Source organism: Camelus dromedarius, chromosome X (assembly GCF_036321535.1).
Source record: "Camelus dromedarius isolate mCamDro1 chromosome X, mCamDro1.pat, whole genome shotgun sequence".
In the NCBI taxonomy this organism is placed as follows: domain Eukaryota; kingdom Metazoa; phylum Chordata; class Mammalia; order Artiodactyla; family Camelidae; genus Camelus; species Camelus dromedarius.
In genome coordinates this window covers 38,335,062-38,347,672 of record NC_087472.1, presented here as the reverse complement: position 1 = coordinate 38,347,672, position 12,611 = coordinate 38,335,062, and the positions used below count along the sequence as shown (strand labels likewise).

The 12,611-nt window shown below is 35.1% G+C and overlaps 1 protein-coding gene across 1 annotated transcript in view; it reads left to right on the top strand.

Annotated features, from left to right (window-relative positions):
- CENPI (centromere protein I) overlaps positions 1-12,611 on the top strand; it is a 35,201-nt gene that overhangs the window by 6,094 nt on the left and 16,496 nt on the right. The window contains exons 6-12 of the mRNA XM_010975762.3: positions 5,583-5,631; positions 5,896-5,942; positions 9,547-9,636; positions 9,976-10,098; positions 10,332-10,499; positions 10,649-10,769; positions 11,900-11,991. Of these exons, the coding sequence (XP_010974064.1) occupies positions 5,583-5,631; positions 5,896-5,942; positions 9,547-9,636; positions 9,976-10,098; positions 10,332-10,499; positions 10,649-10,769; positions 11,900-11,991 (690 nt within the window). The remainder of the gene's footprint in view (positions 1-5,582; positions 5,632-5,895; positions 5,943-9,546; positions 9,637-9,975; positions 10,099-10,331; positions 10,500-10,648; positions 10,770-11,899; positions 11,992-12,611) is intronic.

Genomic DNA, 12,611 nt, shown 5'->3' with positions numbered 1-12,611 from the left:
CCTGAGAACCTTTCAGGAGATCTGAGAGGTTGAAATGATTTTTATAGCAATATCAAGATATTATCAGTTATTTATATTGTGTTGACATTTGCACTGATGGTAGATAAAACTGTTGGCGCCTTTGCACAAATCAGGGCAGTGGGGCCATACTGTATTAGTGGTTGTTGTATTCTTCACTGCAGTAAAAAATGACAATGCGAACTTCAGTTAATAATGTCCCAAGTGAAGCAGTAAAAATTAATTCACCAATTTTATTAAACTTCAACCTTTGAGATATGTCTTGAATATTCTGTTTGATGAAATGGGAAGTACAAATAAATCCCTTCATGCCTACTAAAGTACATTAGTTGTCCTGAGGAAAAGCACTTGTGTGATTGAGTTGCGAGCTAAACTAGCTGCTTTTTTCGTGGAATACCATTTTTACTTCAAAGAATGACTGACATAAACTACAGTGATTCAGACTTGGGTATTTGGCAGATGTTTTCTTGAAAATGAACAAAGCAAGCCATTCATTTCAAAGAAAACAACTGATGCTATTTGTTGCCAGTGATAAAATTTGAGCTTTTGAGTGAAAATGTGTATCTGCCCCTGTGAACTTGACAGCTTCCCACTACTTAATGTCTTTCCTGATGAGAATGGTAGCAATATTAATGAATGTGATTTTTAGATACTATGTAATGAAATGTGTCAGTGTTTGGAGGCTCAGTACAACTAATTTCCAAATGGCCAAGTATGATAACTATCAAATTATGCATGAGTAAAAGAGTCATTCAAAGTGCAAGATACATCAATGAATTTTAATGGAACAGAGTACAAAGAGTTCATTGATAAGATTTCAGATTCCACATTGCAGCTAACCCTTAAGAAACTACCACGTATCAAGTTTTGGTGAAGTATCAAAGACCAGTATCCACAATTTTCTGAAAAGTCTATTAAGATACTCCTTTCTTTTCCAACTACATAACTAGACATGTATTGGGATTAAAAACTGGAATGATAGGAAGTTGTAGCATTGGAGTTTACGATTTCAGGAGGGGATGCTTCAATGTGATGACAAGATTCAGGGTGACAGTGGAGTGAGTTGTTGAAGTAGAGTGAGGGCATGAAGGTTATTGGAATTGAAATTTTCTGTACCCTTATGGATTTGTTGTTGTTGTCACTGCCCATTTATCAATTACTGAGTGAGGTACATTGAAAATCTCCCACTATGAAGGCAGATTTGTCAGTTTTTCCTTAAAGTTCTATCGATTTTGGCTGTATGTTTGCACAATTACAGTTTTCATATTGTCCTGCTGAATCAAACCTTTATCATGGAGTAAAACCCTTTGTTAGAAATGCTTTTCGTTTCAGTCATTTTGTTTGATATTAACATTGCTAGCTCTGGCTTTCTTTTGGCTAGCAGTATATTGCTTGGTATATTTGCATCTTTTGTTTTTTTTAAAAAATCTTCTTTTGCCCTCATGTCTTAGATGCCTGTTTTAAATAGCATATGACTAGATTTTATTTTAAAATCCTGTTTGATGATTTTTTGCTTTTACCTGGAAAATTAGTTTATTTACCTTTGTAGTGATTGTTGATGCAGTAGAAGTAAATGCAGATGTCTTATTTTGAACTTTCTAAATGATCTGCATTTTTCTGATTCCTTCTCTTATGCCTCTTATTTTGGATTGATTGTGGTTTTCACCCATCCTTGGTTGGAAATTACACATTTTGTGTGTGTTGTTTTAGGTGTTATTGTACCTATTTTAACATGCATATATAGTGTAAAATGTAAAGTAATGTCATTCTTCTTACTGTTTTTCTTTTGTTTGGAAAGTATAGTTATTTTTCACAAAATATATCATTTATCATGTAATGGGTTTTTTTTTTAATGAATTAATAACTAAAATTTTCTGATTTAATTTTTAAGGTTTTTTCTTAAAGTCTAAAGGTAACCAATATCTTTACCTTCATCTTGAATGATACAAGGACCTTAGAAATCTTTAATACTGACTGCACCCCTCCCAGATTATATGCTATTATCTGGTTTTAGTTCTGGCTCATTCTTCTCCATCTTCCTCCTCATACACATACAGTAGACATTACTCTTATCTTCATAGTTGATGTTTATATAGATATGCCCACATATTTGCCAGTGTCTTAGCTCATCATTTGTTTTTGCATCTCAGACCTTCAATCAAGATCATTTTCCTCTGCCTAAAAGTATTATCCTTCAGTATATTCTTTCAGTAGAATCTTGATGGTAAACTTTGTCTTTCCCTGAAAATGTCTTTACTATTCCCTTGTTCTTAAAAATTGGTTCTGCTGTGTGTGGAACTCTAGGATGACAGTTAAATTCTCTCAGGACATTGACAATATTATTCCACTGGCACCTCCTTTCCATTGTCATTGAATTAGTCTAATTGTAATCTGTCATTTCTTTTCTCTGGTCATGTTTTATAAATAGATTTGTTGAGATGGAACTCACATACTGTACTCACTTAAAGTATATAATCCACAGTTTTTTATTATGTTCACAGATTTGTGCAACCATGAAGCAGAGTCAATTTTAGAACATTTTCATCACCTCAGAAACCTCATACCCTTTAGCTATCACCTCCCATTTTCCCATTTAGGGGTTCCTAAGCAACTCCTAATCTGTTTTCTGTCCTTAGAGATTTGCTTATTCTGGACATTTCACATAAATGGAATCATACACTATGGGGTCTTTTTTGACTGACTCTTTTTACTCAGCATAATGTTTTTAAGATTTATCATGTTGTACATGTATCAGTACTTCATTTTTTTAACCTGTTATATTTTTTCCATAACAGAAAATTTACCATTTTAACTATTTTCAGCATACAATTCATTGTCATTAATTGCATTCAGTATTGTACAACCATCACTACTATTTGTTTTCAAAACTTTTTAATTACCCTAAACAGAAACTCTCTACCCACTAAGCAATAACTCCCCATTCCTTCTTCCCCGCTAGCACCTGGGAACTTCTAATCTACTTTCTGTATCTATGAATTTGCCTATTCTAGGTACCTCGTGTAAGTGGAATCATCCAGTATTTGTCCTTTTGTGTCTGGCTACTTTCACTTAGCATGCCTTCAAGGTTCATCCATGTTATAGCATGTATCGGAATCTCATTTTTATGGCTGAATAATATTCCATTGTATGTATATACCACATTTTGTTTATCCATTCATCTGTTGATGAACTCTTGGGTTGTTTCTGCCTTTCAGCTAACATGAGTGATGGTGCAATGAACATTGGCATGCAAGTGCCTGTTCAAGGCCCTGCTTACACTTCTTTTGGATATATATACTTAGGGTTTCTTCCAGGCAGGGGCTGAGCCTTTTAAAACCCAAGTATTTAGTATTGTAAACTTCGTAAGAATAGACCTTTTTGTCTGTTTTATCCACTGCTTAATAAATACTTATTTCTGAGTGAGTGAATGAATAGGAACTCTTCATAAATGTTTGTCAAATAATTATAATATACTTGAGTAGTTTTCATGATGGTGACTAGAGAGTTTCTTGCTCAGCATGGCAAAGGGGAAGGAGGACCACTTCTTTTTCTTTTTAAAAATATTTATTGAAGTATACGTACAGAAAATTGCCTGTGTTATAAGTGATCAGCTCACTTAATATTTATAAACTGAACACATCTGTATAAATATTACCCAGATCAAGAAACAGGGAGCTTAACCTTCAAAACCATTTTCATAAGGTTTGGTGGGTGCTGACTGTAGTAACTGAGATGTGGTGGTTAACTATTTGCCAGAGAGGCAATTATAAAGTCTTAGATGCACATGAATTTTTCCTTTCTAGGTGTAATTAAAGGAGAATGTCAGATATAATGCTGCAGCCTAGGGCAAGGATTGTGTGACACTCATTTCATACTCAACATGATAAATAGTGTTATTAATAGTTCCTATCTTAGGGATGTGAGGCACTGAAGTTTTTTTAACTGAAAGTTACTGTATTTTGTAGAAGATGGCAGACTTGGTCATAATATGTATTCTTCCCTTAAAAACAAAAAAGATCCTACATCTAGATTCATGCTTCTTACAAGAATGTTTAGTCTTTATCAACCCATTTCTTTTTTAAAAATTAATTTTTATTGAAGTATAATATGATTTATAATTTATTTTAGTTTCAGGTATACAGCAAAGTGATTCAGTTTTATACACACACACACACACACACATATAATCTTTTTCATATTCTTTTTCATTATAGGTTATTACAAGATATTTAATATAGTTCCCTGTGCTATACATAGGTCCTGTCAACCCATTTCTCGGTAGAGGAGAGGCAATGTGGAATGCTGTATTTTAAAGTTTAGAGTTGTGACTACCAAAATAACAAGTTTGTTTAAAGAAAATCTTTGCATTTGTTGCTTTCTCTAGTCCTATTAAATAATTTACCTTTTCAATTTCCTAATGTCTAAAGAAATTTTTTCTTAAAGGGCCAAGTAGTAAATTTTTAGGCTTTAATGCCATGCTGTCTCTGTCAAAAGTACTCACTCTACTGGTGTAGTATAAAAACAGCTATAGACAACAAATACATAAATGAATGGCTGTATTCCAATAAAATTTTATTTACGATAACCAGTGGTGAGCTGGATTTGACCTGTAGTTTGTTGTTTACCCACCCCTGCAATATTTCCTTGTCTGATAAACAGATATTATTAATATCATGAGTTCCAACTTATTGGGTGTTTAAATTTTGTTTTATGGCTGTCATTTTATTTATGAAAGAAAAAACTGTCACCTTCTGGTCATGAAGATATTCTCCTCTGTTTTCTTCTAGAATAGGTGTCAGCAAACTTTTCCTGTAAAGGGCCAGACAGTAAATGTTTTAGGCTTTGTGGACCATGCAGTCTCTGTCACGACTGCTCAGCTCTGCTGTTGCAGTGAGAAAGCGGCCATGACCAACACATAAATGTGAGTGTGGCTGTGTTTCAGTAAAACTTGATTTACAAAAACAGGTGGACTGTAGTTTGCTGACCCCTAGTCTAGGATAAAACCTCAACAAGTAGGTACTCAAAATGAAGTGGTATAAGGAAACCAATCATTGAGGAGTTTCAGTAACGAATTTATTGAGTGTGTGCTGTTTGCCAAACTGGGGGCTAAATGATTGATTAAATTACGGTATATCGACTCACTGGAATATTAAAATCAGTCATTGAAGATGATCATTTTGAAGACCAAATAACATGGGAAAAATGCTTTTAAGTGGTAAGTCAGGATAAAAGTTTTAATTTTGTATCCTAATAAACATGGACTACTGGAAAGAGTACGTGAATTTTTGTTAGGTAGAAGAATCTTTTTCTGTTTTTCAAATTGTCTGCATTGTTGTATTCCAAAAATATAAAAATGGCATAATGGGATGTCAATTGAAACTATTGTTTTTTTATCACTATTATGTAGTATGAAAAAGAGAAGCTTTGTAAAACTATTGTTCAGTGGAGTCTTGAAGCCTTTTTCTTAATCGGTATAAGATTGACATTTGAGGAAAATGTATTGTTGCTCTGTTCAAGATGTAGTGTCATTTCTTTTTTTTTTTTTAATTTTTATATTTTGACAGTGCCCTTATGTCTGCCACTTGTTATATTTACTTACCAAAAAAGAGAATGGTGAGTATTTTCGTTCCAGTTGTATTACATTCACTCTGTGGAATTAGCATTTGTATTGGCCTTTATAAAGTTAACCATTAGCATTAGTTCTATGACAGAGTTTTGTGGGAATTGCTTTTTAGTACTTTTATCTAAGAGCATCTGCTTAATGGTTTAACTGAACAGAGTAAGTATATTCTTGATGTGAGAAGAAGCTACATGAACAAGGTTTCGTTTTATTCTGAACCACACAGACTTAGTACTTCTTTTATTCACCTTTTCTAGTCAAACCGTTTCGTGTGAGAAAACTGCTTGATCTTCAGGCCAAAATGGTGAGTACTGAAAAGACCTAAAACTGGACAGCGTGCTATGGGCTGGATACTGAGCTGGGCTTTGGGGATATAAAATCGAATGAGTCATTATCTTCAATACATAATCTGGGGAGCAAAATAAAAATCAGAATCAGATTGGTGATGATGAATAGAATTTAACTAGGCCAAGAAGGAAGAGAAGGGCACTCCTGGCAGAGGGAACAGCATGAGCAAAGACATATAGATATCAAATAGCAGAAACTGTTTATGGAACTGGGCTGATATGGCTAGAAAATAAGTATTTGGGAGTAGTCAAATGACTACTTTATTAAAGAAAGGTGACTAGTTTATTTATTCTGTGGCTGTGATCTAGAAAAGCATTCTTTTCTGGATACTTAAACTCCAGCATATTCCAGCATACTTAAACAATTATCTCTTGGCCTTACAGCTCTCTTGCATTGTTATTTCCACTATACCTGCCAGGTAATAGAAGTCTGTGAAGCTTTGGGTATAAAACAATAGGAAGTTGTAGTGACTATGCCTATTTATTGAAGCCTGCATGACCTACGTAGAGGCATTCAAATTTCATGAAAAACAAACACATGTGCACATTTGTGCTTCTCTATGTGAGGTTTCCTGTTAGTACAGTCCAATGATTTTTCTTATTTAAGAGCTTCATGGTTTGGCTTTTTGGATGCAGTATCTTCTTTTAGCTCTCTGAGAATATTAATGATAACGTTTTTGTCCAAATTGAATTTTATTTCACATTAATAGAAATTCTGAAAAAGATGTACGTTTTTCCATGTTAACAGCAAAACATTTCAACATTGGAATTAGAAAAACATTGGGATAAGAAAATTTTACTATAAATATTGGATCTTGCTGATTTGTATTAACTGAAACAAGTATATGTTCAAGTTAAAAAATGACTTAGTACATTGTCTAAAAATTTTAAACCCAGACATTAAATATATGGCAGCATTATTAACATTCTGTATAGTACATTACTAAATTATTCCATTGTCAATGCCCATTTATAAAGATACATTCATAAAATTACTTTGATAAGCTGGATTTGTGTGAATTTGTTCACATCCAACAATATCAAACCTAGAAGACATAGCCATGCTCACATGTAAAATGGTAACAGGTGTGTAATCAGCCCATGTGAGGAGATGTATTGGATATATGAATTTCTGATACTTACAGAGGCATTTATCCCTTCTGTCCCCATGCATGCCCCACAATTCCTGATCATGAAGGACACAGAACACAGAAAGGTGGGAAGTGGAACAGGCATATTTTTATCTTATATGCACCAGGCCCTGTTGAGAGCAATCTTTGGAAAAGTACAGGGGAGTTAGGTCTCATTTTAAGGATTGGTGAGGATAGTTTCTGAGATTTTCCCACTACCAGGCATGAACTTGTGTGATTCGGGCTGTGATTTTTCTTTTTCTTTTTTTCCTGTTACTCGCTTTTTCTCTGTTTCCTCAGAGTTCATTTATTTAGTTTGTTTGGTATTTCATGGTAGAGGCTTTTCTCAAATACCTGGTAAGCCTTGTTTGCCCATATTTAATAGTAAAACACTAAAATGGTGATTAGAAACTTGTGTACATGAGTAGGACTTGTTCACTGTAAGAGCTTGCTGTTTCACTGGGGAATCCCCCAGATGACTGTGTCACTTTTCCCAAAGAAGAATTCTCCTGTTACCTGCCTAGGGGTTGTATTAGTCAGGCTTCTCCAGAGAACAGAACCACTAGAAAGTGTGTGTGTGTGTGTGTGTGTGTGTGTGTGTGTGTGTGTATGTGTATGTAAAGAGATTTTTATAAAGAATTGGCTCATATGATTTTAGAGACTTGCAAGTCCAAAATCTACAGGGTGGGCCTACAGGCTGGAAACCCAGGTGAGCTGATGTTCCACTTTGAGTCTAATGGCAGTCAGCAGTCTGGTGAAGAATTCTCTCTTGCTTGGGGGAAACTGGTCTTTTTGTTCTATGTGAGCCTCAACTGATTGAATGAGGCCTACCCACATTGTGGCAGGCAGTCTGCTTTACTCAGAGTTCACCTATTTACATGTTAATCTCATCTAAAGCACCCTCAGAAATACTCTGTATGCTTGATCTGGGCACCCTGCCCAGCAAAGTTAACACATAAAATTAACTGTCACAGGACTATAAGCTCTGGACTGAAGCAGTAGAAAGGGCTGTGGAAAAATTCTGGTACACTCCCTCAGTTCTGCCTGCTGTCTGAGTCCAGCTTCATCTTCAGAGTAAAACCCTGGTGTTTGCCAATAGTGAAGGAATTTGGGTTCTAACTGCTTTTTACGTAGGCTTTCAACCAATTGTGCTGTTTTTAGCCCTCTTGCACCTCCACTTTTGAGAGGTATCTGATCCCTCAAATTCTTGAGACTTTCTGGGAGTTCTGAAGTATGAATCTGCTGCTTTTGAGGCTTTTTCTGTTGCTGCCTTAGGTTTCGTTTTCTCTGTTCTGCTAAGTTGGTTACTGTTTGCCATCTTCATTCCAGGTTTCAAAATCTTGTTGAGACCTCACATCTGCTATTGTCTACTCTCTGGTTCTCTTTGAACTCTTGCTTTATGCCTTTTTTCATTCCTTTACTTTTTAGAGGGGGCTTTTGGAGGACCCAGAATTAAACATGTGTGTTCAATATGCCATGTTTAACTGGAAGTCTCTCTCTCTCTTTTTTAAGAGACTGTTAACTTTTTAACAATCAAAATAGGTTTAGTTAACTAGACAATTAAGTTCTAAAGGTCTTACCACTCCTAAATATTTGCTCTGTCAAAAACATTCTAACTCAAAGCAAACACTCTGATACTAATTGATAGTGAGTACAGAGATCAGAAGATATTTCAGCATAGATAGCCTGGGTCATTTTGGTTTTGTTGTAATAAATTTAATTTCAAGAAGCTATTATAAGATAAGAATACTGTATTTCTAAGCCCCATTTTCTACCTTCCTTATTTTGTACAGTATTTGATTCAACAGAATTGTGGTATAATAAAACAATTGGGTTACTTCCATGGAATTTTAGTGGTATGCTTTCTCTGGATAGCTAGATAGATCAAACACAGGTATCCAGCAGTAATGACTTCTATCATTGAAGTCATGTGAAGACTTGTTTCAGTTATATCAAGCTGTTTGACTTCTGCATACCAATTGATAGATATCCTAGTTAATTTTTGAGGAATTATGATGATAAGTTATTAATATTTCCTTTGCTCTGTCTTCTTGGCTTCTCTTTTTGTCCTCCTGTTTAAATCAGGAATGAATAAACTTTGAGTCCTGAGGGTTCTACCAGTGGGAGTAAGCCATGCTAGCAGATATGACTGGTATGCCTAAGGCAGGGCAGAGAATATACAACGAAGAAGTAAATTAGGGAAAAAGATCATAAAAGAGAAGGTTACAGGTTGGCAAGGATTGCTTTATGATAGCTGATTTAAATGGGTTTTTATTCCTTGATTTTCTATAGCATCTTCCTCTAGCTAATAAATAATAAAATTCACATAATAAAATTAGGGTCTGAATATATGTTTAATCTTTTTACTTTACTGTTACTTTTTTCTTACTGGCCACAGAACTGAAAATTGAAAACTCTTATTTTATTTCAGGGAATGCAGCCTCATCTCCAGGCTTTATTGTCGCTGTACAAATTCTTCGTTCCTACTTTGATTTCTGTATCTTTGCCTGTGAGGAAGAAGGTAAGGGATTAAGGAGTGATAAGTCATATTGAGATTGAAATATGTTATTTTGGGTAAGTTAACTTATAGATTTGAACTGAAATGCTTATAGCATACTGTTTTAAGATCTAGTATTGTGGTGCTGTTTCTGGGAAGTTTTGTTTTAGGGATTGGCACTTTGTTTTGATTCCATTTGATGTGTTTAATAAATTCCTGATTAGAAAAAAAACTTTAAATGGATTTGCATGGGTGCAAAATATTTCATAATTAATATACTTTCAATTATTGAAGAGTTTTAGATTTTGCGTTGCTCCGACTTATGCATACCTCCTCTCATGTACTTTACATTCAAATTTATAGATTTATTTTAAGAATTCAGAGAATCTGTGGAAGACAGCTCTACTTGCTATGAGGCAAAGGAATCAGGGACTTGCTCCAGAACCTCTAAAGCTGATGTTAGGGAATGTCTGTCCTGTAAAAAGAGTAAGTATCTAAAACCCCACATGACTTGCACAGCCTTCTTTCATTAAATTCAAGCAATAACTATTCAGATATTGGAAGAGATTATAGATATTTAGATACATTTTAATTACCCAGGATTCTATTGCACACCACATTCAGATTCCATTCACTGAACCACCTTAACGAGTGCTTTTACATTTATAGTTTGTAATCTGTTTACTCCATTGAAAGATTGTTTTACCTTTCTTTTTTAGAAATGGAATTCTCACTCAGTTATACCAGTGCTAAATTCCTGTAACTACAGTAAAGAAAGTGGAAAAAAAGGGATGAATCTTTCTGATTTTTTCAGTAGCAATGGATCATTTCCACTGGAACAACTTAAAAGCTTCCCTCAGCTCTTACAGAACATCCATTGCTTAGAGGTATGTGACTGGACCATGGGCTTATTTACATTTTCCGTTTGATCTTCATGGACTTTATTTTTGTTATATATTTCCTATCTGATGATTGCCTTGTTGCTCTGGCCTCCTTTTCATATACCTAGAGTTGACCGATTGTTCTGTCTTCGCAGCTGCCTTCTCAGATGGGCGCAGTGCTGAACAACTCTCTGCTACTTCACTATATTAACTGTGTCAGAGATGAGTCAGTCTTACTGAGGCTCTATCATTGGTTGAGTCAAACATTACAAGAAGGTAAAAGTTGATACTTAAAAGTGTTGGATGAATGAAGAAGGAACGAGACAGTCTACCAATGGGTTTCTTTTAAAAGGGTGCCAAACTTCTAGACAGGAGGAGCCTTCAAATGCTGTAATTATGTTTCTGATAATCATGTATTCAGAGCCTGAATGCTGCCATTGTTGTAACTTTAAGAGGGATTAATAAAGGAGGTGAGTTGTTAAGGAAACACTGCTGGATGACCACGAAAACTCACTAGGTGGCTCCACTTTGATGACTGTCACAGTCCAAGGCCTCTTCATCTTTGTATGTTCAAAAACTTGCTGTTAACCTCCTAGAATCATCAGATTAATGCGAACCAAACTCAGAGACTATCGTGTAAGCCAGAATGTCAACTTATTTCATAATAGAAGTAATTCTTTCTGGTGGCCAAAATGTTCCCATTTGCCAACTAGAATAGCTCCTCTCTGCGATCAGTATATATGGGAGCCAAATTAGTCATTAGAAGGTTTCTTAATTATGAAACTGAAGGAAACGGCAGTGAGGGAGTTTTTCATCTAGGCCACAGTAAAGTCTGATCATTTCATTCCTCCAAGGGGGTGGATGTCTCTAAAGATAGTATTGCGTTCACCAGATTGTTTCTTCCCTGGATAAACAAATCTTGACTTTTCAAGTATTTAAGGTCAGTCTTAGTCTGTTCCAGACTAACTCTCCCTTTCCTACTCAGAGTCTTTAGATAGGATAAGGTACAGTTTGTTAGATTTCTACTCACTAAAGTTCTACCACCCTTAGATTAACCCCAGCTCACCCTAATTTACCTTTAGACATTCTTAAACTTTTAATGCGTACATTTATAGTCTCTTGGATTACTGTGTGGCATAATGCTAATCGCATTCATCATATGTGACTTTGACCAGTTTATTTTTTCACTATAAGCTTTCCCCTATATTACCAAGTTCTTGAGGAGCACCTCACTGTCACCTCCATATATATGTTACAGTCTACAGTGTGAGTTGGCTAGGATGGATGAAACTGATGGCTTGTTTATATTTGTCATTAATTTGTCACTTTAGAGTTGTGGTGATTATGTTTTGTGTAGTTTTTATTGTTGTGCAACCAGAGGCTTGTGTTTAATATTTTTGCTCCAGAATGTATTTGGTACAAGGTGAATAATTATGAACATGGAAAAGAATTTACCAACTTCCTGGATATTGTCATCAGGGCAGAGTGCTTCTTACAAGTAAGATTTTGCTTGCTTCCTACACACTCCACCACTTCTTAATTTATTTAGATATCCAGTGAAAACCTTCTCTTTGGTGCTTGACATCTTTTGTTAACAGTATTTGCTCAATTCAAAATTCATTATAAATACAGCCAAGTTGAATTGATGTTGATCTCTGTGCTGTTGAATTTGAAGAAAGAATTTGTCAAATTATGCAAATAAGAGAGAAAGTTCTATAATTTAAGAGAACAAACTGAAGATTAATGCATTCAGTTAATTGAATTAGCTGGTAAGGTAAATCTCATAGGGTCACTACTTGTGTTCTTATAATCAACAAATGTTTTTTGATTGTCTAATATGTTCCAGCCAATTAATTATTTGGCCTGGGTAACCCTGAGTTGTTCTTTACACTGCAACTCAGGTATCAGCATCATGAAAAAGCCTTTGCTCAGACTGGGTTAGATGTTTGTTCTATGTACTCCTTTTGCTCTCTGTTTACCTGTATCGTGGTACTTTCAGCATCTGTTTTTCCACACATTATGGGCTCCTGACAGGTGAAAACCATGTCCATCTTTTCTTCATGTACAGGTATTCAACTTGGTACCTAGTACAAAAGAGATGCTCAAAAAATGTTAGTT